At 51.7% G+C, this 23,260-nt stretch overlaps 1 protein-coding gene across 1 annotated transcript in view; it reads left to right on the top strand.

Moving 5' to 3' along the window:
• The window catches only part of LOC106591638 (mitochondrial import receptor subunit TOM70), a 147,842-nt gene that overhangs the window by 24,337 nt on the left and 100,245 nt on the right, over nt 1-23,260 (top strand). Inside the window, exons 7-10 of the mRNA XM_082956675.1 lie at nt 7,125-7,259; nt 7,701-7,808; nt 9,454-9,570; nt 9,729-9,826. Coding sequence (XP_082812801.1) covers nt 7,125-7,259; nt 7,701-7,808; nt 9,454-9,570; nt 9,729-9,826 — 458 coding nt within the window. The remainder of the gene's footprint in view (nt 1-7,124; nt 7,260-7,700; nt 7,809-9,453; nt 9,571-9,728; nt 9,827-23,260) is intronic.

The raw sequence follows: 23,260 nt of genomic DNA, 5'->3' as shown, positions 1-23,260 counted from the left end.
AATCTGGAGTTGCAATTAAAAAAACAAGGTGATCCCGAAACCAGATGGAGATGGGTGAATTAAATGAGCATTTGGGTCTTTATATTACTGTAGCATAGACTATGCGGCAGCCAATGTAGACCTACCCGTCACAAGAAAATAGTTACCATAATGCATGTAGACCTATCATCTCATGGTGAACTGCACTCCACTCCACACAGATGGTCTGTCTGTCCCTACCTACCCTGAGGTGATCTGTCTGTCCCCACCTACCCTGAGGTGGTCTGTCTGTCTGTCCCCATCTACCCTGAGAGGGTCTGTCTGTCCCACCTACCCTGAGGTGGTCTGTCTGTCTGTCCCCAGCTACCCTGAGATGGTCTGTCTGTCCCCACCTACCCTGAGCTGGTCTGTCTGTCCCCATCTACCCTGAGCTGGTCTGTCTGTCCCCACCTACCCTGAGGTGGTCTGTCTGTCCCCACCTACCCTGAGGTGGTCTGTCTGTCCCCACCTACCCTGAGGTGGTCTGTCTGTCCCCACCTACCCTGAGGTGGTCTGTCTGTCCCCACCTACCCTGAGGTGGTCTGTCTGTCCCACCTACCCTGAGGTGGTCTGTCTGTCCCCACCTACCCTGAGGTGGTCTGTCTGTCCCCACCTACCCTGAGGTGGTCTGTCTGTCCCCACCTACCCTGAGGTGGTCTGTCTGTCCCTACCTACCCTGAGCTGGTCTGTCTGTCCCCACCTACCCTGAGGTGGTCTGTCTGTCCCACCTACCCTGAGGTGGTCTGTCTGTCCCCACCTACCCTGAGGTGGTCTGTCTGTCCCCACCTACCCTGAGGTGGTCTGTCTGTCCCCACCTACCCTGAGGTGGTCTGTCTCTCCCTACCTACCCTGAGAAGGTCTGTCTCTCCCTACCTACCCTGAGAAGGTCTGTCTGTCCCTACCTACCCTGAGGTGGTCTGTCTGTCCCTACCTACCCTGAGGTGGTCTGTCTGTCCCTACCTACCCTGAGGTGGTTTGTCTGTCCGCACCTACCCTGAGAGGTGGTCTGTCTGTCTGTCCCTACCTACCCTGAGGTGGTCTGTCTGTCTGTCCCTACCCTGAGATGGTCTGTCTGTTCCCACCTACCCTGAGAGGATCTGTCTGTCCCTATCTACCCTGAGATGGTCTGTCTGTCTGCCCCTACCATATCAAATCAAAACAAATTTATTTTTATATAGCCCTTCGTACATCAGCTGATATCTCAAAGTGCTGTACAGAAACCCAGCCTAAAACCCCAAACAGCAAGCAAAGCATGTGAAAGAAGCACGGTGGCTAGGAAAAACTCCCTAGGAAAAACTCCCTAGAAAGGCCAAAAACCTAGGAAGAAACCTAGAGAGGAACCAGGCTATGAGGGGTGGCCAGTCCTCTTCTGGCTGTGCAGGGTGGATATTATAACAGAACATGGTCAAGATGTTAAAATGTTAAAATGTTCATAAATGACCAGCATGGTCAAATAATAATAATCATAGTAGTTGTCGAGGGTGCAACAAGCACGTCCGGTGAACAGGTCAGGGTTCCATAGCCGCAGGCAGAACAGTTGAAACTGGAGCAGCAGCACGGCCAGGTGGACTGGGGACAGCAAGGAGTCATCATACCAGGTAGTCCTGAGGCATGGTCCTAGGGCTCAGGTCCTCCGAGAGAAAGAGAGAAAGAGAGAATTAGAGAGAGCATATTTAAATTCACACAGGACACCGGATAAGACAAGAGAAATACTCCAGATGTAACAGACTGACCCTAGCCCCCCGACACATAAACTACTGCAGCATAAATACTGGAGGCTGAGACAGGAGGGATCAGAAGACACTGTGGCCCCATCCGATGATACCCCCGGACAGGGCCAAACAGGCAGGATATAACCCCACCCACTTTGCCAAAGCACAGCCCCCACACCACTAGAGGGATGTCTCCAACCACCAACTTACCGTCCTAAGACAAGGCCGAGTATAGCCCACAACGATCTCCGCCATGGCACAACCCAAGGGGGGGGCGCCAACCCAGACAGGAAGACCACATCAGTGACTCAACCCACTCAAGTGACGCACCCCTCCCATGGACGGCATGGAAGAACACCAGTAAGCCAGTGACTCAGCCCCTGTAAAAGGGTTAGAGGCAGAGAATCCCAGTGGAAAGAGGGGAACCGGCAAGGCAGAGACAGCAAGGGCGGTTCGTTGCTCCAGCCTTTCCGTTCACCTTCACACTCCTGGGCCAAACTATACTTAATCATAGGACCTACTGAAGAGATAAGTCTTCAGTAAAGACTTAAAGGTTGAGACTGAGTCTGCGTCTCTCACATTGGTAGGCAGACCATTCCATAAAAATTGAGCTCTATAGGAGCTACCTACCTCCAGCCGTTTGCTTAGAAATTCTAGGGACAATTAGGAGGCCTGCGTCTTGTGACCGTAGCGTACGTGTAGGTATGTACGGCAGGACCAAATCGGAATGATAGGTAGGAGCAAGCCCATGTAATGCTTTGTAGGTTAGCAGTAAAACCTTGAAATCAGCCCTTGCCTTAACAGGAAGCCAGTGTAGGGAGGCTAGCACTGGAGTAATATGATCATATTTTTTGGTTCTAGTCAGGATTCTAGCAGCCGTATTTAGCACTAACTGACGTTTATTTAGTGCTTTATCCGGGTAGCCGGAAAGTAGAGCATTGCAGTAGTCCAGCCTAGAAGTAACAAAAGCATGGATTTATTTTTCTGCGTCATTTTTGGACAGAAGGTTTCTGATTTTTGCAATGTTACGTAGATGGAAAAAAGCTATCCTTGAAACAGTCTTGATATGTTCTTCAAAAGAGAGATCAGGGTCCAGAGTAACGCCGAGGTCCTTCACAGTTTTATTTGAGACGACTGTACAACCATCCAGATTAGTTGTCAGATTCAACAGAAGATCTCTTTGTTTCTTGGGACCTAGAACAAGCATCTCTGTTTTGTCCGAGTTTAAAAGTAGAACGTTTGCAGCCATCCACTTCTTTATGTCTGAAACACAGGCTTCTAGCGAGGGCAATTTTGGGGCTTCTCCATGTTTCATTGAAATGTACAGCTGTGTGTCGTCCGCATAGCAGTGAAATTTAACAGTATGTTTTCGAATGACATCCCCAAGAGGTAAAATATATAGTGAAAACAATAGTGGTCCTAAAACGGAACCTTGAGGAACACCGAAATTTACAATTGATTTGTCAGAGGACAAACCATTCACAGAGACAAACTGATAACTTTCCGACAGATAAGATCTAAACCAGGCCAGAACTTGTCCATGTAGACCAATTTGGGTTTCCAATCTCTCCAAAAGAATGTGGTGATCGATGGTATCAAAAGCGGCACTAAGATCTAGGAGCACGAGGACAGATGCAGAGCCTCGGTCTGACGTCATTAAAAGGCCATTTACCACCTTCACAAGTGCAGTCTCAGTGCTATGATGGGGTCTAAAACCAGACTGAAGCGTTTCGTATACATTGTTTGTCTTCAGGAAGGCAGTGAGTTGCTGTGCAACAGCTTTTTCTAAAATTTTTGAGAGGAATGGAAGATTCGATATAGGCCGATAGTTTTTTATAATTTCTGGATCAAGATTCGGCTTTTTCAAGAGAGGCTTTATGACTGCCACTTTTTCATGAGCTTGGTACACATCCGGTGGATAGAGAGCCGTTTATTATGTTCAACATAGGAGGGCCAAGCACAGGAAGCGGCTCTTTCAGTAGTTTAGTTGGAATAGTGTCCAGTATGCAGCTTGAGGGTTTGGAGGCCATGATTATTTTCATCATTGTGTCAAGAGATATAGTATTAAAACACTTTAGTATCTCCCTTGATCCTAGGTCCTGGCAGAGTTGTGTAGACTCAGGACAATGGAGCTTTGGAGGAATACCCAGATTTAAAGAGGAGTCTGTAATTTGCTTTCTAATGATCATGATCTTTTCCTCAAAGAAGTTCATAAATGTATTACTGCTGAAGTGAAAGCCATCCTCCATTTGCGAAGGCTGCTTTTTAGTTAGCTTTGCGACAGTATCAAAAAGAAATTTCGGATTGTTCTTATTTTCCTCAATTAAGTTGGAAAAATAGGATGATCGAGCAGCAGTGAGGGCTCTTCGATACTGCACGGTACTGTCTTTCCAAGCTAGTCGGAAGACTTCCACTTTGGTGTGGCGCCATTTCCGTTCCAATTTTCTGGAAGCTTGCTTCAGAGCTCGTGTATTTTCTGTATACCAGGGAGCTAGTTTCTTATGACAGATGTTTTTAGTTTTTAGGGGTGCAACTGCATCTAGGGTATTGCGCAAGGTTAAATTGAGTTCCTCGGTTAGGTGGTTAACTGATTTTTGTCCTCTGACGTCCTTGGGTAGGCAGAGGCAGTCTGGAAGGGCATCAAGGAATCTTTGGGTTGTCTGAGAATTTATAGCACGACTTTTAATGCTCCTTAGTTGGGGTCTGAGCAGATTATTTGTTGCAATTGCAAACGTAATAAAATGGTGGTCCGATAGTCCAGGATTATGAGGAAAAACATTAAGATCCACAACATTTATTCCATGGGACAAAACTAGGTCCAGAGTATGACTGTGGCAGTGAGTAGGTCCAGAGACATGTTGGACAAAACCCACTGAGTCAATGATGGCTCCAAAAGCCTTTTGGAGTGGGTCTGTGGACTTTTCCATGTGAATGTTAAAGTCACCAAAAATTTGAATATTATCTGCTATGACTACAAGATCCGATAGGAATTCAGGGAACTCAGTGAGGAACACTGCATATGGCCCAGGAGGCCTGTAAACAGTAGCTATAAAAAGTGAGTGAGTAGGCTGCATAGATTTCATGACTAGAAGCTCAAAAGACGAAAACGTCATTTTTTTGGGGGGGTAAATTGAAATTTGCTATCGTAAATGTTAGCAACACCTCCGCCTTTGCCAGGGGGTGAGGCCTCATTTAACACAGTAAATTCATCAGGCTTAAGCCATGTTTCAGTCAGGCCAATCACATCAAGATTATTATCAGTGATTAGTTCATTGACTATAACTGCCTTGGAAGTGAGGGATCTAACATTAAGTAACCCAATTTTGAGATGTGAGGTATCACAATCTCTTTCAATAATGGCAGGAATGGAGGAGGTCTTTATACTAGTGAGATTGCTAAAGCGAACACCGCCTTTTTAATTTTGCCCAACCTAGATCGAGGCACAGACACGGTCTCAATGGGGAAAGCTGAGCTGACTACGCTGACTGTGCTAGTGGCAGACTCCACTAAGCTGGCAGGCTGGCTAACAGCCTGCTGCCTGGCCTGCACCCTATTTCATTGTGGAGCTAGAGGAGTTAGAGCCCTGTCTATGTTCGTAGATAAGATGAGAGCACCCCTCCAGCTAGGATGGAGTCCGTCACTCCTCAACAGGCCAGGCTTGGTCCTGTTTGTGGGTGAGTCCCAGAAAGAGGGCCAATTATCTACAAATTCTATCTTTTGGGAGGGGCAGAAAACAGTTTTCAACCAGCGATTGAGTTGTGAGACTCTGCTGTAGAGCTCATCACTCCCCCTAACTGGGAGGGGGCCAGAGACAATTAATCGATGCCGACACATCTTTCTAGCTGATTTACACGCTGAAGCTATGTTGCGCTTGGTGACCTCTGACTGTTTCATCCTAACATCGTTGGTGCCGACGTGGATAACAATATCTCTATACTCTCTACACTCGCCAGTTTTAGCTTTAGCCAGCACCGTCTTTAGATTAGCCTTAACGTCGGTAGCCCTGCCCCCTGGTAAACAGTGTATGATCGCTGGATGATTAGTTTTAAGTCTAATACTGCGGGTAATGGAGTCGCCAATGACTAGGGTTTTCAATTTGTCAGAGCTAATGGTGGGAGCCGTCGGCATCTCAGACCCCACAACGGGAGGAGTAGAGACCAGAGAAGTCTCGGCCTCCGACTCCGACTCGCTTAATGGGGAGAACCGGTTGAAAGTTTCTGTCGGCTGAATAAGCGACACCGGTTGAGCATTCCTACAGCGTTTCCCTCCAGAAGCCATGAGAAAGTTGTCCTGCTGCGGGGACCGTGCGAGGGGGTTTATACTAACGTTACTATCTGTACTTACTGGTGGCACAGACGCTGTTTCATCCTTTCCTACACTGAAATTACCCTTGCCTAACGATTGCGTCTGAAGCTGGGCTTGCAGCACAGCTATCCTTGCCGTAAGGCGATCGTTCTCCTGTATATTATAAGTACAACGACTGCAATTAGAAGGCATCATGTTAATGTTACTTAGCTTCGGCTGTTTGAAATCCTGACGAACCATGTCCAGATAAAACCTCCGGGGTGAAAAAGTTGAATGAAAAAAGTTGAGTGAGGGAAAAAGTAAAAATATGAATGAAAAAAGTTGAGTGAGGGAAAAAGTAAAAATATACGGTAATGAAAAAGTAAAAAACCGTCAGATAGCAAAGTAAGATCGGCAACAAAACGCACAGCAGCGTAAACAAGTCTGCCTTGTTTACGCTGAGATGGTCTGTCTGTCTGTCTGTCCCCACCTACCCTGAGGTGGTCTGTCTGTCTGTCTCTACCTACCCTGAGGTGGTCTGTCTCTCCCTACCTACCCTGAGATGGTTTGTCTGTCCGCACCTACCCTGAGATGGTCTGTGTGTCTGTCTGTCCCTACCTACCCTGAGGTGGTCTGTCTGTCCTCACCTACCCTGAGGTGGTCTGTCTGTCCCTACCTACCCTGAGATGGTCTGTCTGTCCCCACCTACCCTGAGATGGTCTGTCTGTCCCCACCTACCCTGAGATGGTTTGTCTGTCCCCACCTACCCTGAGATGGTCTGTCTGTCCCCACATACCATGAGATGGTCTATCTGTCCCCAATGCTCTGACTGAAACCCTGTTTTTGTCCTGTCTCTGTCCTGGTACTGCAGCTGAGGGCCAATGCTCTGACTGAAACCCTGTTTTTGTCCTGTCTCTGTCCTGGTACTGCAGCTCAGGGCCAATGCTCTGACTGAAACCCTGTTTTTGTCCTGTCTCTGTCCTGGGACTGCAGCTCCAATGCTCTGACTGAAACCCTGTTTTTGTCCTGTCTCTGTCCTCGTACTGCAGCTGAGGGCCAATGCTTTGACTGAAACCCTGTTTTTGTCCTGTCTCTGTCCTGGTACTGCAGCTGAGGGCCAATGCTCTGATCAAGCGTGGCAGTATGTACATGCAACAGCAGCAGCCTATGATGTCAACACAGGACTTCAACATGGCGGCTGAGATTGACACGCGCAACGCAGACGTCTACCACCACCGGGGACAGGTAGGGCTGTCTCTATCGCTCTCCCTTATGGCTCTGGTCTAAAGTAGTGCACTACCCATAGGGCTCTGGTCTAAAGTAGTGCACTACCCCATATGGCTCTGGTCTAAAGTAGTGCACTACCCATAGGGCTCTGGTCTAAAGTAGTGTACTACCCATAGGGCTCTGGTCTAAAGTAATGCACTACCCCATAGGGATCTGGTCTAAAGTAGTGCACTACCCATAGGGCTCTGGTCTAAAGTAGTGCACTACCCATAGGGCTCTGGTCAAAAGTAGTGCACTACCCCATAGGGCTCTGGTTTAAAGTAGTGCACTACCCCATGGGGCTCTGGTCAAAAGTAGTGCACTACCCCATAGGGCTCTGGTCTAAAGTAGAGCACTACCCATAGGGCTCTGGTGATTGCCATTGGTTTACCCTAACGGACTGAAGTGTTTCCCCTTCAGTTGAAGATCCTTCTGGACCAGGTCGAGGAGGCCGTCGTGGACTTCGATGAGTGCATCCTGCTAAGACCTGACTCTGCTCTGGCACAGGCTCAGAAATGCTTCGCCCTGGTGAGTATGGATCAGGAGACTGTAGGTTTAGAGCTCACTACTATAATGGATATCTGTTATAAACAGATCAGGAGACCACCACTGTACATGGAATACACACCCTGAGACACCGCACAATACGCTCTACACGGTGTTAGGACAATACGCTCTACACAGTGTTAGGACAATACAGTGTTAGGACAATACGCTCTACACGGTGTTAGGACAATACAGTGTTAGGACAATACGCTCTACATAGTGTTAGGACAATACGCTCTACATAGTGTTAGGACAATACGCTCTACACGGTGTTAGGACAATACGCTCTACACAGTGTTAGGACAATACAGTGTTAGGACAATACGCTCTACATAGTGTTAGGACAATACGCTCTACATAGTGTTAGGACAATACGCTCTACACGGTGTTAGGACAATACGCTCTACACAGTGTTAGGACAATACAGTGTTAGGACAATACGCTCTACACAGTGTTAGGACAATACGCTCTACACAGTGTTAGGACAATACAGTGTTAGGACAATACAGTGTTAGGACAATACGCTCTACACAGTGTTAGGACAATACGCTCTACACAGTGTTAGGACAATACGCTCTACACGGTGTTAGGACAATACGCTCTACACGGTGTTAGGACAATACGCTCTACACAGTGTTAGGACAATACAGTGTTAGGACAATACGCTCTACACGGTGTTAGGACAATACGCTCTACACAGTGTTAGGACAATACAGTGTTAGGACAATACGCTCTACACGGTGTTAGGACAATACAGTGTTAGGACAATACGCTCTACACAGTGTTAGGACAATACGCTCTACACAGTGTTAGGACAATACGCTCTACACGGTGTTAGGACAATACGCTCTACACGGTGTTAGGACAATACGCTCTACACAGTGTTAGGACAGTACGCTCTACACGGTGTTAGGACAATACGCTCTACACGGTGTTAGGACAATACAGTGTTAGGACAATACGCTCTACACAGTGTTAGGACAATACAGTGTTAGGACAATACGCTCTACACAGTGTTAGGACAATACGCTCTACACAGTGTTAGGACAATACGCTCTACACAGTGTTAGGACAATACGCTCTACACAGTGTTAGGACAATACGCTCTACACAGTGTTAGGACAATACGCTCTACACAGTGTTAGGACAATACGCTCTACACAGTGTTAGGACGGTACGCTCTACACAGTGTTAGGACAATACGCTCTACACATTGTTAGGACAATACGCTCTACACGGTGTTAGGACAATACGCTCTACACGGTGTTAGGACAATACGCTCTACACGGTGTTAGGACAATACGAGGTCTGGCCTGGCCTGGCGGATGAGGTCTGGCCTGGCCTGGCGGATGAGGTCAGGGATAGAGATCTGCAACAAGCTCATATAGGCCGAGTTCAGTTGTTTCATATTCCAAATATCCTGCAGTAAACTATGCTAACGTTCAAAAGTTTGAAACTAGGTTTCTGGCCATTTTGAGCCCGTAATCGGAAATGGGATACCTAGCTAAGGTTGGTGCAGTATGGAGTATAGCTCTCTAAGGTTGGTGTAGTATGGCGTATACTAAATGTGTGGTGATTATAGTTTAACCAGCTAGTCTGTGAGTCTCTCGTGCTAATTTCCCTCCAGTACAGACAGGCGTACACTGGCAACAGCCAGTCCCAGGTGCAGACGGCCATGGACGGCTTTGAGGAAGTCATCAGGAGATTCCCTAAGTGTGCTGAGGGATACGCTCTGTACGCTCAGGTAAGCATCACGTCTCACACACATACTGCAAGTCTCGCCTGTCTGGCACACTAACGTAACCTGATGTCTCACTTGCAGTACATCGTGTCTGGTTGTCTCAAAACTAGCTGGAGTATGTGAATCACCCTGAACCATTTCTCCTTTGTCTCTGCGTTCAGGCTTTGACTGACCAGCAGCAGTTTGGCAAGGCAGATCAGATGTACAACAAGTGTATTGACCTGGAGCCAGACAACGCTACAACATACGTCCACAAGGGGTGAGTTAGTCGGACAACACACGTCCACAAGGGGTGAGTTAGTCTGACAACGCTACAACATACGTCCACAAGGGGTGAGTTAGTCGGACAACACACGTCCACAAGGGGTGAGTTAGTCGGACAACGCTACAACATACGTCCACAATGGGTGGGTTAGCCGGACAACACACGTCCACAAGGGGTGAGTTAGTCGGACAACGCTACAACATACGTCCACAAGGGGTGAGTTAGGTCGGACAACGCACGTCCACAAGGGGTGAGTTAGTCGGACAACGCTACAACATACGTCCACAAGGGGTGAGTTAGGTCGGACAACGCACTTCCACAAGGGGTGAGTTAGTCGGAGAACGCTACAACATACGTCCACAAGGGGTGAGTTAGTCGGACAACGCTCGTCCACAAGGGGTGAGTTAGTCGGACAAGCGCCTCGTCCACAAGGGGTGAGTTAGTCGGACAACGCTACGACATCCGTCCACAGGGGGTGAGTTAGTCGGACAACGCTACAACATACGTCCACAGGGGGTGAGTTAGTCGGACAACGCTACAACATACGTCCACAGGGGGTGAGTTAGTCGGACAACGCTACAACATACGTCCACAAGGGGTGAGTTAGTCGGACAACGCTACAACATACGTCCACAAGGGGTGAGTTAGTCGGACAACGCTACAACACACGTCCACAAGGGGTGAGTTAGTCGGACAACGCTACAACATACGTCCACAAGGGGCGAGTTAGTCTGACAACGCTACAACATACATCCACAAGGGGTGAGTTAGTCGGACAACGCTACAACATACGTCCACAAGGGGTGAGTTAGTCTGACAACGCTACAACATACGTCCACAAGGGGTGAGTTAGTCGGACAACACACGTCCACAAGGGGTGAGTTAGTCGGACAACGCTACAACACACGTCCACAAGGGGCGAGTTAGTCGGACAACGCTACAACGCACGTCCACAAGGGGTGAGTTAGTCGGACAACGCTACAACATACGTCCACAAGGGGTGAGTTAGTCGGACAACGCTACAACATACGTCCACAAGGGGTGAGTTAGTCGGACAACGCACGTCCACAAGGGGTGAGTTAGTCGGACAACGCTACAACACACGTCCACAAGGGGTGAGTTAGTCGGACAACGCTACAACATACGTCCACAAGGGGTGAGTTAGTCTGACAACGCTACAACACACGTCCACAAGGGGTGAGTTAGTCGGACAATGCTACAACACACGTCCACAAGGGGTGAGTTAGTCGGACAACGCTACAACATACGTCCACAAGGGGCGAGTTAGTCGGAGAACGCTACAACATACGTCCACAAGGGGTGAGTTAGTCGGACCACGCTCGTCCTCAAGGGGTGAGTTAGTCGGACAATGCTACAACATACGTCCACAAGGGGTGAGTTAGTCGGACAACGCTACAACATACGTCCACAAGGGGCGAGTTAGTCGGACAACGCTACAACGCACGTCCACAAGGGGTGAGTTAGTCGGACAACTCAACAACGCACGTCCACAAGGGGTGAGTTAGTCGGACAACGCTACAACGCACGTCCACAAGGGGTGAGTTAGTCGGACAACGCTACAACGCACGTCCACAAGGGGTGAGTTAGTCGGACAACGCTACAACGCACGTCCACAAGGGGTGAGTTAGTCGGACAACGCATGTCCACAAGGGGTGAGTTAGTCGGACAACGCTACAACATACGTCCACAAGGGGTGAGTTAGTCGGACAACGCTACAACATACGTCTTCAGGGGGTGAGTTAGTCGGACAACGATACAACATACGTCCACAAGGGGTGAGTTAGTCGGACAACGCAGGTCCACAAGGGGTGAGTTAGTCGGACAATGCTACAACATACGTCCACAAGGGGTGAGTTAGTCGGAGAACGCTACAACATACGCCCACAAGGGGCGAGTTAGTCGGACAACGCACGTCCACAAGGGGCGAGTTAGTCGGACAACGCACGTCCACAAGGGGCGAGTTAGTCGGACAACGCACGTCCACAAGGGGCGAGTTAGTCGGACAACGCACGTCCACAAGGGGCGAGTTAGTCGGACAACGCACGTCCACAAGGGGCGAGTTAGTCGGACAACGCACGTCCACAAGGGGCGAGTTAGTCGGACAACGCTACAACATACGTCCACAAGGGGTGAGTTAGTCGGACAACGCACGTCCACAAGGGGTGAGTTAGTCGGACAACGCTACAACATACGTCTTCAGGGGGTGAGTTAGTCGGACAACGCTACAACATACGTCTTCAGGGGGTGAGTTAGTCGGACAACGCTACAACATACGTCCACAAGGGGTGAGTTAGTCGGACAACGCACGTCCACAAGGGGTGAGTTAGTCGGACAATGCTACAACATACGTCCACAAGGGGTGAGTTAGTCAGACAACGCTACAACATACGTCCACAAGGGGCGAGTTAGTCGGACAACGCACGTCCACAAGGGGCGAGTTAGTCGGACAACGCACGTCCACAAGGGGCGAGTTAGTCGGACAACGCACGTCCACAAGGGGCGAGTTAGTCGGACAACGCACGTCCACAAGGGACGAGTTAGTCGGACAACGCTACAACGCACGTCCACAAGGGGCGAGTTAGTCAGACAACGCTACAACATACGTCCACAAGGGGCGAGTTAGTCGGACAACGCTACAACATACGTCCACAAGGGGTGAGTTAGTCGGACAACGCACGTCCACAAGGGGCGAGTTAGTCAGACAACGCTACAACATACGTCCACAAGGGGTGAGTTAGTCGGACAACGCTACAACATACGTCCACAAGGGGTGAGTTAGTCGGACAACGCACGTCCACAAGGGGTGAGTTAGTCGGACAACGCACGTCCACAAGGGGTGAGTTAGTCGGGCAACGCTACAACATATGTCCACAAGGGGTGAGTTAGTCGGACAACGCACGTCCACAAGGGGTGAGTTAGTCGGACAACGCTACAACACACGTCCACAAGGGGTGAGTTAGTCTGACAACGCTACAACATACGTCCACAAGGGGTGAGTTAGTCGGACAACGCTACAAAATACGTCCACAAGGGGTGAGTTAGTCGGACAATGCTACAACATACGTCCACAAGGGGTGAGTTAGTCAGACAACGCACGTCCACAAGGGGCGAGTTAGTCGGACAACGCACGTCCACAAGGGGCGAGTTAGTCGGACAACGCACGTCCACAAGGGGCGAGTTAGTCGGACAACGCACGTCCACAAGGGGCGAGTTAGTCGGACAACGCTACAACGCACGTCCACAAGGCACGAGTTAGTCGGACAACGCTACAATATACGTCCACAAGGGGTGAGTTAGTCGGACAACGCACGTCCACAAAGGGTGAGTTAGTCGGACAACGCACGTCCACAAGGGGTGAGTTAGTCGGACAACGCTACAACATACGTCCACAAGGGGTGAGTTAGTCGGACAACGCTACAATATACGTCCACAAGGGGTGAGTTAGTCGGACAACGCACGTCCACAAGGGGTGAGTTAGTCGGACAACGCACGTCCACAAGGGGTGAGTTAGTCGGACAACGCACGTCCACAAGGGTTGAGTTAGTCGGACAACGCACGTCCACAAGGGGTGAGTTAGTCGGACAACGCACGTCCACAAGGGGTGAGTTAGTCGGACAACGCAACAACATACGTCCACAAGGGGTGAGTTAGTCGGACAACGCACGTCCACAAGGGGTGAGTTAGTCGGACAACGCACGTCCACAAGGGGTGAGTTAGTCGGACAAAGCACGTCCACAAGGGGTGAGTTAGTCGGACAACGCTACAACATACTTCCACAAGGGGTGAGTTTGTCTGACAACGCTACAATATACCCACACAATGGGTGAGTTAGTCGGACAACACACGTCCACAAGGGGTGAGTTAGTCGGACAACGTTACAACATACGTCCACAAGGGGTGAGTTAGTCGGACAACGCTACAACATACGTCCACAAGTGGTGAGTTAGTCGGACAACGCACGTCCACAAGGGGTGAGTTAGTCGGACAATGCTACAACATACGTCCACAAGGGGTGAGTTAGTCGGACAATGCTACAACATACGTCCACAAGGGGTGAGTTAGTCGGACAACGCTACAACATACGTCTTCAGGGGGTGAGTTAGTCGGACAACGATACAACATACGTCCACAAGGGGTGAGTTAGTCGGACAACGCAGGTCCACAAGGGGTGAGTTAGTCGGACAATGCTACAACATACGTCCACAAGGGGTGAGTTAGTCGGAGAACGCTACAACATACGCCCACAAGGGGCGAGTTAGTCGGACAACGCACGTCCACAAGGGGCGAGTTAGTCGGACAACGCACGTCCACAAGGGGCGAGTTAGTCGGACAACGCACGTCCACAAGGGGCGAGTTAGTCGGACAACGCACGTCCACAAGGGGCGAGTTAGTCGGACAACGCACGTCCACAAGGGGCGAGTTAGTCGGACAACGCACGTCCACAAGGGGCGAGTTAGTCGGACAACGCACGTCCACAAGGGGTGAGTTAGTCGGACAACGCTACAACATACGTCTTCAGGGGGTGAGTTAGTCGGACAACGCTACAACATACGTCTACAAGGGGTGAGTTAGTCGGACAACGCACGTCCACAAGGGGTGAGTTAGTCGGACAATGCTACAACATACGTCCACAAGGGGTGAGTTAGTCAGACAACGCTACAACATACGTCCACAAGGGGCGAGTTAGTCGGACAACGCACGTCCACAAGGGGCGAGTTAGTCGGACAACGCACGTCCACAAGGGGCGAGTTAGTCGGACAACGCACGTCCACAAGGGGCGAGTTAGTCGGACAACGCTACAACATACGTCCACAAGGGGCGAGTTAGTCGGACAACGCTACAACATATGTCCACAAGGGGTGAGTTAGTCGGACAACGCACGTCCACAAGGGGTGAGTTAGTCGGACAACGCTACAACACACGTCCACAAGGGGTGAGTTAGTCTGACAACGCTACAACATACGTCCACAAGGGGTGAGTTAGTCGGACAACGCTACAAAATACGTCCACAAGGGGTGAGTTAGTCGGACAATGCTACAACATACGTCCACAAGGGGTGAGTTAGTCGGACAACGCACGTCCACAAGGGGCGAGTTAGTCGGACAACGCACGTCCACAAGGGGCGAGTTAGTCGGACAACGCACGTCCACAAGGGGCGAGTTAGTCGGACAACGCACGTCCACAAGGGGCGAGTTAGTCGGACAACGCACGTCCACAAGGGGCGAGTTAGTCGGACAACGCACGTCCACAAGGGGCGAGTTAGTCGGACAACGCACGTCCACAAGGGGCGAGTTAGTCGGACAACGCTACAACGCACGTCCACAAGGCACGAGTTAGTCGGACAACGCTACAATATACGTCCACAAGGGGTGAGTTAGTCGGACAACGCACGTCCACAAAGGGTGAGTTAGTCGGACAACGCACGTCCACAAGGGGTGAGTTAGTCGGACAACGCTACAACATACGTCCACAAGGGGTGAGTTAGTCGGACAACGCTACAATATACGTCCACAAGGGGTGAGTTAGTCGGACAACGCACGTCCACAAGGGGTGAGTTAGTCGGACAACGCACGTCCACAAGGGGTGAGTTAGTCGGACAACGCTACAACATACGTCCACAAGGGGTGAGTTAGTCGGAAAACGCTACTATATACGTCCACAAGGGGTGAGTTAGTCGGACAACGCTACAACATACTTCCACAAGGGGTGAGTTTGTCTGACAACGCTACAATATACCCACACAATGGGTGAGTTAGTCGGACAACACACGTCCACAAGGGGTGAGTTAGTCGGACAACGTTACAACATACGTCCACAAGGGGTGAGTTAGTCGGACAACGCTACAACATACGTCCACAAGGGGTGAGTTAGTCGGACAACGCACGTCCACAAGGGGTGAGTTAGTCGGACAATGCTACAACATACGTCCACAGGGGGTGAGTTAGTCGGACAATGCTACAACATACATCCACAAGGGGTGAGTTAGTCGGACAACGCTACAACATACGCCCACAAATGGTGAGTTAGTCGGACAACGCTACAACATACGTCCACAAGGGGCGAGTTAGTCGGACAACGCACGTCCACAAGGGGCGAGTTAGTCGGACAACGCACGTCCACAAGGGGCGAGTTAGTCGGACAACGCACGTCCACAAGGGGCGAGTTAGTCGGACAACGCACGTCCACAAGGGGCGAGTTAGTCGGACAACGCACGTCCACAAGGGGCGAGTTAGTCGGACAACGCACGTCCACAAGGGGCGAGTTAGTCGGACAACGCACGTCCACAAGGGGCGAGTTAGTCGGACAACGCACGTCCACAAGGGGCGAGTTAGTCGGACAACGCACGTCCACAAGGGGCGAGTTAGTCGGACAACGCACGTCCACAAGGGGCGAGTTAGTCGGACAACGCACGTCCACAAGGGGCGAGTTAGTCGGACAACGCACGTCCACAAGGGGCGAGTTAGTCGGACAACGCACGTCCACAAGGGGCGAGTTAGTCGGACAACGCTACAACATACGTCCACAAGGGGTGAGTTAGTCGGACAACGCACGTCCACAAGGGGTGAGTTAGTCGGACAACGCTACAATATACGTCCACAAGGGGTGAGTTAGTCGGACAACGCACGTCCAGAAGGGGTGAGTTAGTCGGACAACGCTACAACATACGTCCACAAGGGGTGAGTTAGTCGGACAACGCACGTCCACAATGGGTGAGTTTGTCGGACAACGCTACAACATATGCCCACAAGGGGTGAGTTAGTCGGACAACACACGTCCAGAAGGGGTGAGTTAGTCGGACAACGCTACAACACACGTCCACAAGGGGTGAGTTAGTCGGACAACGCTACAACATACGTCCACAAGGGGTGAGTTAGTCGGACAACGCTACAACATACGTCCACAAGGGGTGAGTTATTCGGACAACGCACGTCCACAAGGGGTGAGTTAGTCGGACAATGCTACAACATACGTCCACAAGGGGTGAGTTAGTCGGACAACGCTACAACATACGCCCACAAATGGTGAGTTAGTCGGACAACGCTACAACATACGTCCACAAGGGGCGAGTTAGTCGGACAACGCACGTCCACAAGGGGCGAGTTAGTCGGACAACGCACGTCCACAAGGGGCGAGTTAGTCGGACAACGCACGTCCAAAAGGGGCGAGTTAGTCGGACAACGCACGTCCACAAGGGGTGAGTTAGTCGGACAACGCTACAACACACGTCCACAAGGGGTGAGTTAGTCTGACAACGCTACAACATACGTCCACAAGGGGTGAGTTAGTCGGACAACGCTACAACACACGTCCACAAGGGGTGAGTTAGTCGGACAACGCACCTCCACAAGGGGTGAGTTAGTCGGACAACGCACGTCCACAAGGGGTGAGTTAGTCGGACAACGCTACAACATACGTCCACAAGGGGTGAGTTAGTCGGACAACACACGTCCACAAGGGGTGAGTTAGTCAGACAACGCTACAACATACGTCCACAAGGGGTGAGTTAGTCGGACAACGCTACAACATACGTCCACAAGGGGTGAGTTAGTCGGACAACGCTACAATATACGTCCACAAGGGGTGAGTTAGTCGGACAACGCACGTCCACAAGGGGTGAGTTAGTCGGACAACGCTACAACATACGTCCACAAGGGGTGAGTTAGTCGGACAACGCACGTCCACAAGGGGTGAGTTTGTCGGACAACGCTACAACATACGCCCACAAGGGGTGAGTTAGTCGGACAACACACGTCCACAAGGGGTGAGTTAGTCGGACAACGCTACAACATACGTCCACAGGGGGTGAGTTAGTCGGACAACGCACGTCCACAAGGGGTGAGTTAGTCGGACAATGCTACAACATACGTCCACAAGGGGTGAGTTAGTCGGACAACGCTACAACATTCGTCCACAAGGGGCGAGTTAGTCGGACAACGCACGTCCACAAGGGGCGAGTTAGTCGGACAACGCACGTCCACAAGGGGCGAGTTAGTCGGACAACGCACGTCCACAAGGGGCGAGTTAGTCGGACAACGCACGTCCACAAGGGGCGAGTTAGTCGGACAACGCACGTCCACAAGGGGCGAGTTAGTCGGACAACGCACGTCCACAAGGGGCGAGTTAGTCGGACAACGCACGTCCACAAGGGGCGAGTTAGTCGGACAACGCACGTCCACAAGGGGCGAGTTAGTCGGACAACGCACGTCCACAAGGGGCGAGTTAGTCGGACAACGCACGTCCACAAGGGGCGAGTTAGTCGGACAACGCACGTCCACAAGGGGCGAGTTAGTCGGACAACGCACGTCCACAAGGGGCGAGTTAGTCGGACAACGCACGTCCACAAGGGAAGAGTTAGTCGGACAACGCTACAACGCACGTCCACAAGGGGTGAGTTAGTCAGACAACGCTACAACGTACGTCCACAAGGGGTGAGTTAGTCAGACAACGCTACAACATACGTCCACAAGGGGTGAGTTAGTCGGACAACGCACGTCCACAAGGGGTGAGTTAGTCGGACAACGCACGTCCACAAGGGGTGAGTTTGTCGGACAACGCTACCACATACGCCCACAAGGGGTGAGTTAGTCGGACAACACACGTCCACAAGGGGTGAGTTAGTCGAACAACGCTACAACATACGTCCACAAGGGGTGAGTTAGTCGGACAACGCTACAACGTACGTCCACAAGGGTTGAGTTAGTCGGACAACGCACGTCCACAAGGGGTGAGTTAGTCGGACAACGCTACAACATACGCCCACAAATGGTGAGTTAGTCGGACAATGCTACAACATACGTCCACAAGGGGTGAGTTAGTCGGACAACGCACGTCCACAAGGGGCGAGTTAGTCGGACAACGCACGTCCACAAGGGGCGAGTTAGTCGGACAACGCACGTCCACAAGGGGCGAGTTAGTCGGACAACGCACGTCCACAAGGGGCGAGTTAGTCGGACAACGCACGTCCACAAGGGGCGAGTTAGTCGGACAACGCACGTCCACAAGGGGCGAGTTAGTCGGACAACGCACGTCCACAAGGGGCGAGTTAGTCGGACAACGCACGTCCACAAGGGGCGAGTTAGTCGGACAACGCACGTCCACAAGGGGCGAGTTAGTCAGACAACGCACGTCCACAAGGGGCGAGTTAGTCGGACAACGCACGTCCACAAGGGGTGAGTTAGTCGGACAACGCTACAACATACGTCCACAAGGGGTGAGTTAGTCAGACAACGCTACAACATACGTCCACAAGGGGTGAGTTAGTCGGACAACGCTACAACATACGTCCACAAGGGGTGAGTTAGTCGGACAACGCTACAATATACGTCCACAAGGGGTGAGTTAGTCGGACAACGCACGTCCACAAGGGGTGAGTTTGTCGGACAACGCTACAACATACGCCCACAAGGGGTGAGTTAGTCGGACAACACACGTCCACAAGGGGTGAGTTAGTCGGACAACGCTACAACATACGTCCACAAGGGGTGAGTTAGTCGGACAACGCTACAACGTACGTCCACAAGGGTTGAGTTAGTCGGACAACGCACGTCCACAAGGGGTGAGTTAGTCGGACAACGCTACAACATACGCCCACAAATGGTGAGTTAGTCGGACAACGCACGTCCACAAGGGGCGAGTTAGTCGGACAACGCACGTCCACAAGGGGCGAGTTAGTCGGACAACGCACGTCCACAAGGGGCGAGTTAGTCGGACAACGCACGTCCACAAGGGGCGAGTTAGTCGGACAACGCACGTCCACAAGGGGCGAGTTAGTCGGACAACGCACGTCCACAAGGGGCGAGTTAGTCGGACAACGCACGTCCACAAGGGGCGAGTTAGTCGGACAACGCACGTCCACAAGGGGCGAGTTAGTCGGACAACGCACGTCCACAAGGGGCGAGTTAGTCGGACAACGCACGTCCACAAGGGGCGAGTTAGTCGGACAACGCACGTCCACAAGGGGCGAGTTAGTCGGACAACGCACGTCCACAAGGGGCGAGTTAGTCGGACAACGCACGTCCACAAGGGGCGAGTTATTTGGACAACGCACGTCCACAAGGGGCGAGTTAGTCGGACAACGCACGTCCACAAGGGGCGAGTTAGTCGGACAACGCACGTCCACAAGGGGCGAGTTAGTCGGACAACGCTACAACATACGTCCACAAGGGGCGAGTTAGTCGGACAACGCTACAATATACGTCCACAAGGGGTGAGTTAGTCGGACAACGCACGTCCACAAGGGGTGAGTTAGTCGGACAACGCTACAACATACGCCCACAAGGGGTGAGTTAGTCGGACAACACACGTCCACAAGGGGTGAGTTAATCGGACAACGCACGTCCACAAGGGGTGAGTTAGTCAGACAACGCTACAACATACATCCACAAGGGGTGAGTTATTCGGACAACGCACGTCCACAAGGGGTGAGTTAGTCGGACAACGCTACAACATACGTCCACAAGGGGTGAGTTAGTCGGACAACGAATGTCCACAAGGGGTGAGTTAGTCGGACAACGCTAAAACATACGTCCACAACGGGTGAGTTAGTCGGACAACATACGTCCACAAGGGGTGAGTTAGTCGGACAACGCTACAACATACGTCCACAAGGGGTGAGTTAGTTGGACAACGCTACAGCATACGTCCACAGGGGTGAGTTAGTCGGACAACGCACGTCCACAAGGGGTGAGTTAGTCGGACAACGCTACAACACACGTCCACAAGGGGTGAGTTAGTCTGACAACGCTACAAGATACGTCCACAAGGGGTGAGTTAGTCGGACAACGCTAAAACATACGTCCACAACGGGTGAGTTAGTCGGACAACATACGTCCACAAGGGGTGAGTTAGTCGGACAACGCTACAACATACGTCCACAAGGGGTGAGTTAGTCGGACAACGCTACAACATACGTCCACAAGGGGTGAGTTAGTTGGACAATGCTACAGCATACGTCCACAGGGGTGAGTTAGTCGGACAACGCACGTCCACAAGGGGTGAGTTAGTCGGACAACGCTACAACACACGTCCACAAGGGGTGAGTTAGTCTGACAACGCTACAACATACGTTCACAAGGGGTGAGTTAGTCTGACAACGCTACAACACACGTCCACAAGGGGTGAGTTAGTCGGACAACGCTACCACACACGTCCACAAAGGGTGAGTTAGTCAGACAACGCACGTCCACAAGGTGTGAGTTAGTCGGACAACGCTACAACATACGTCCACAAGGGGTGAGTTAGTCAGACAACGCACGTCCACAAGGGGTGAGTTAGTCGGACAACGCTACAACACACGTCCACAAGGGGTGAGTTAGTCTGACAACGCTACAACATACGTCCACAAGGGGTGAGTTAGTCGGACAACGCTAAAACATACGTCCACAACGGGTGAGTTAGTCGGACAACATACGTCCACAAGGGGTGAGTTAGTCGGACAACGCTACAACATACGTCCACAAGGGGTGAGTTAGTCGGACAACGCTACAACATACGTCCACAAGGGGTGAGTTAGTTGGACAATGCTACAGCATACGTCCACAGGGGTGAGTTAGTCGGACAACGCACGTCCACAAGGGGTGAGTTAGTCGGACAACGCTACAACACACGTCCACAAGGGGTGAGTTAGTCTGACAACTCTACAACACACGTCCACAAGGGGTGAGTTAGTCGGACAACGCTACCACACACGTCCACAAAGGGTGAGTTAGTCAGACAACGCATGTCCACAAGGGGTGAGTTAGTCGGACAATGCTACAACATACGTCCACAAGGGGTGAGTTAGTCAGACAACGCACGTCCACAAGGGGTGAGTTAGTCGGACAATGCTACAACATACGTCCACAAGGGGTGAGTTAGTCGGACAACATACGTCCACAAGGGGTGAGTTAGTCGGACAACGCTACAACATGCGTCCACAAGGGGTTAGTTAGTCGGACAACGCTACAACATACGTCCACAAGGGGTGAGTTAGTCGGACAACGCTACAACATACGTCCACAAGGGGTGAGTTATTCGGACAACGCACGTCCACAAGGGGCGAGTTAGTCGGACAACGCACGTCCACAAGGGGCGAGTTAGTCGGACAACGCACGTCCACAAGGGGCGAGTTAGTCGGACAACGCACGTCCACAAGGGGCGAGTTAGTCGGACAACGCACGTCCACAAGGGGCGAGTTAGTCGGACAACGCACGTCCACAAGGGGCGAGTTAGTCGGACAACGCACGTCCACAAGGGAAGAGTTAGTCGGACAACGCTACAACGCACGTCCACAAGGGGTGAGTTAGTCAGACAACGCTACAACGTACGTCCACAAGGGGTGAGTTAGTCAGACAACGCTACAATATACGTCCACAAGGGGTGAGTTAGTCGGACAACGCACGTCCACAAGGGGTGAGTTAGTCGGACAACGCACGTCCACAAGGGGTGAGTTTGTCGGACAACGCTACCACATACGCCCACAAGGGGTGAGTTAGTCGGACAACACACGTCCACAAGGGGTGAGTTAGTCGAACAACGCTACAACATACGTCCACAAGGGGTGAGTTAGTCGGACAACGCTACAACGTACGTCCACAAGGGTTGAGTTAGTCGGACAACGCACGTCCACAAGGGGTGAGTTAGTCGGACAACGCTACAACATACGCCCACAAATGGTGAGTTAGTCGGACAATGCTACAACATACGTCCACAAGGGGTGAGTTAGTCGGACAACGCACGTCCACAAGGGGCGAGTTAGTCGGACAACGCACGTCCACAAGGGGCGAGTTAGTCGGACAACGCACGTCCACAAGGGGCGAGTTAGTCGGACAACGCACGTCCACAAGGGGCGAGTTAGTCGGACAACGCACGTCCACAAGGGGCGAGTTAGTCGGACAACGCACGTCCACAAGGGGCGAGTTAGTCGGACAACGCACGTCCACAAGGGGCGAGTTAGTCGGACAACGCACGTCCACAAGGGGCGAGTTAGTCGGACAACGCACGTCCACAAGGGGCGAGTTAGTCGGACAACGCACGTCCACAAGGGGCGAGTTAGTCGGACAACGCACGTCCACAAGGGGCGAGTTAGTCGGACAACGCACGTCCACAAGGGGCGAGTTAGTCGGACAACGCACGTCCACAAGGGGCGAGTTAGTCGGACAACGCACGTCCACAAGGGGCGAGTTAGTCGGACAACGCACGTCCACAAGGGGCGAGTTAGTCGGACAACGCACGTCCACAAGGGGCGAGTTTGTCGGACAACGCACGTCCACAAGGGGCGAGTTTGTCGGACAACGCACGTCCACAAGGGGCGAGTTAGTCGGACAACGCACGTCCACAAGGGGCGAGTTAGTCGGACAACGCACGTCCACAAGGGGCGAGTTAGTCGGACAACGCACGTCCACAAGGGGCGAGTTAGTCGGACAATGC

Source organism: Salmo salar, chromosome 10 (assembly GCF_965601325.2).
Source record: "Salmo salar chromosome 10, fSalSal1, whole genome shotgun sequence".
Taxonomy (NCBI): domain Eukaryota; kingdom Metazoa; phylum Chordata; class Actinopteri; order Salmoniformes; family Salmonidae; genus Salmo; species Salmo salar.
Note: the sequence above shows the minus strand (reverse complement) of the source record. Positions and strands in the feature narration are given on the sequence as shown.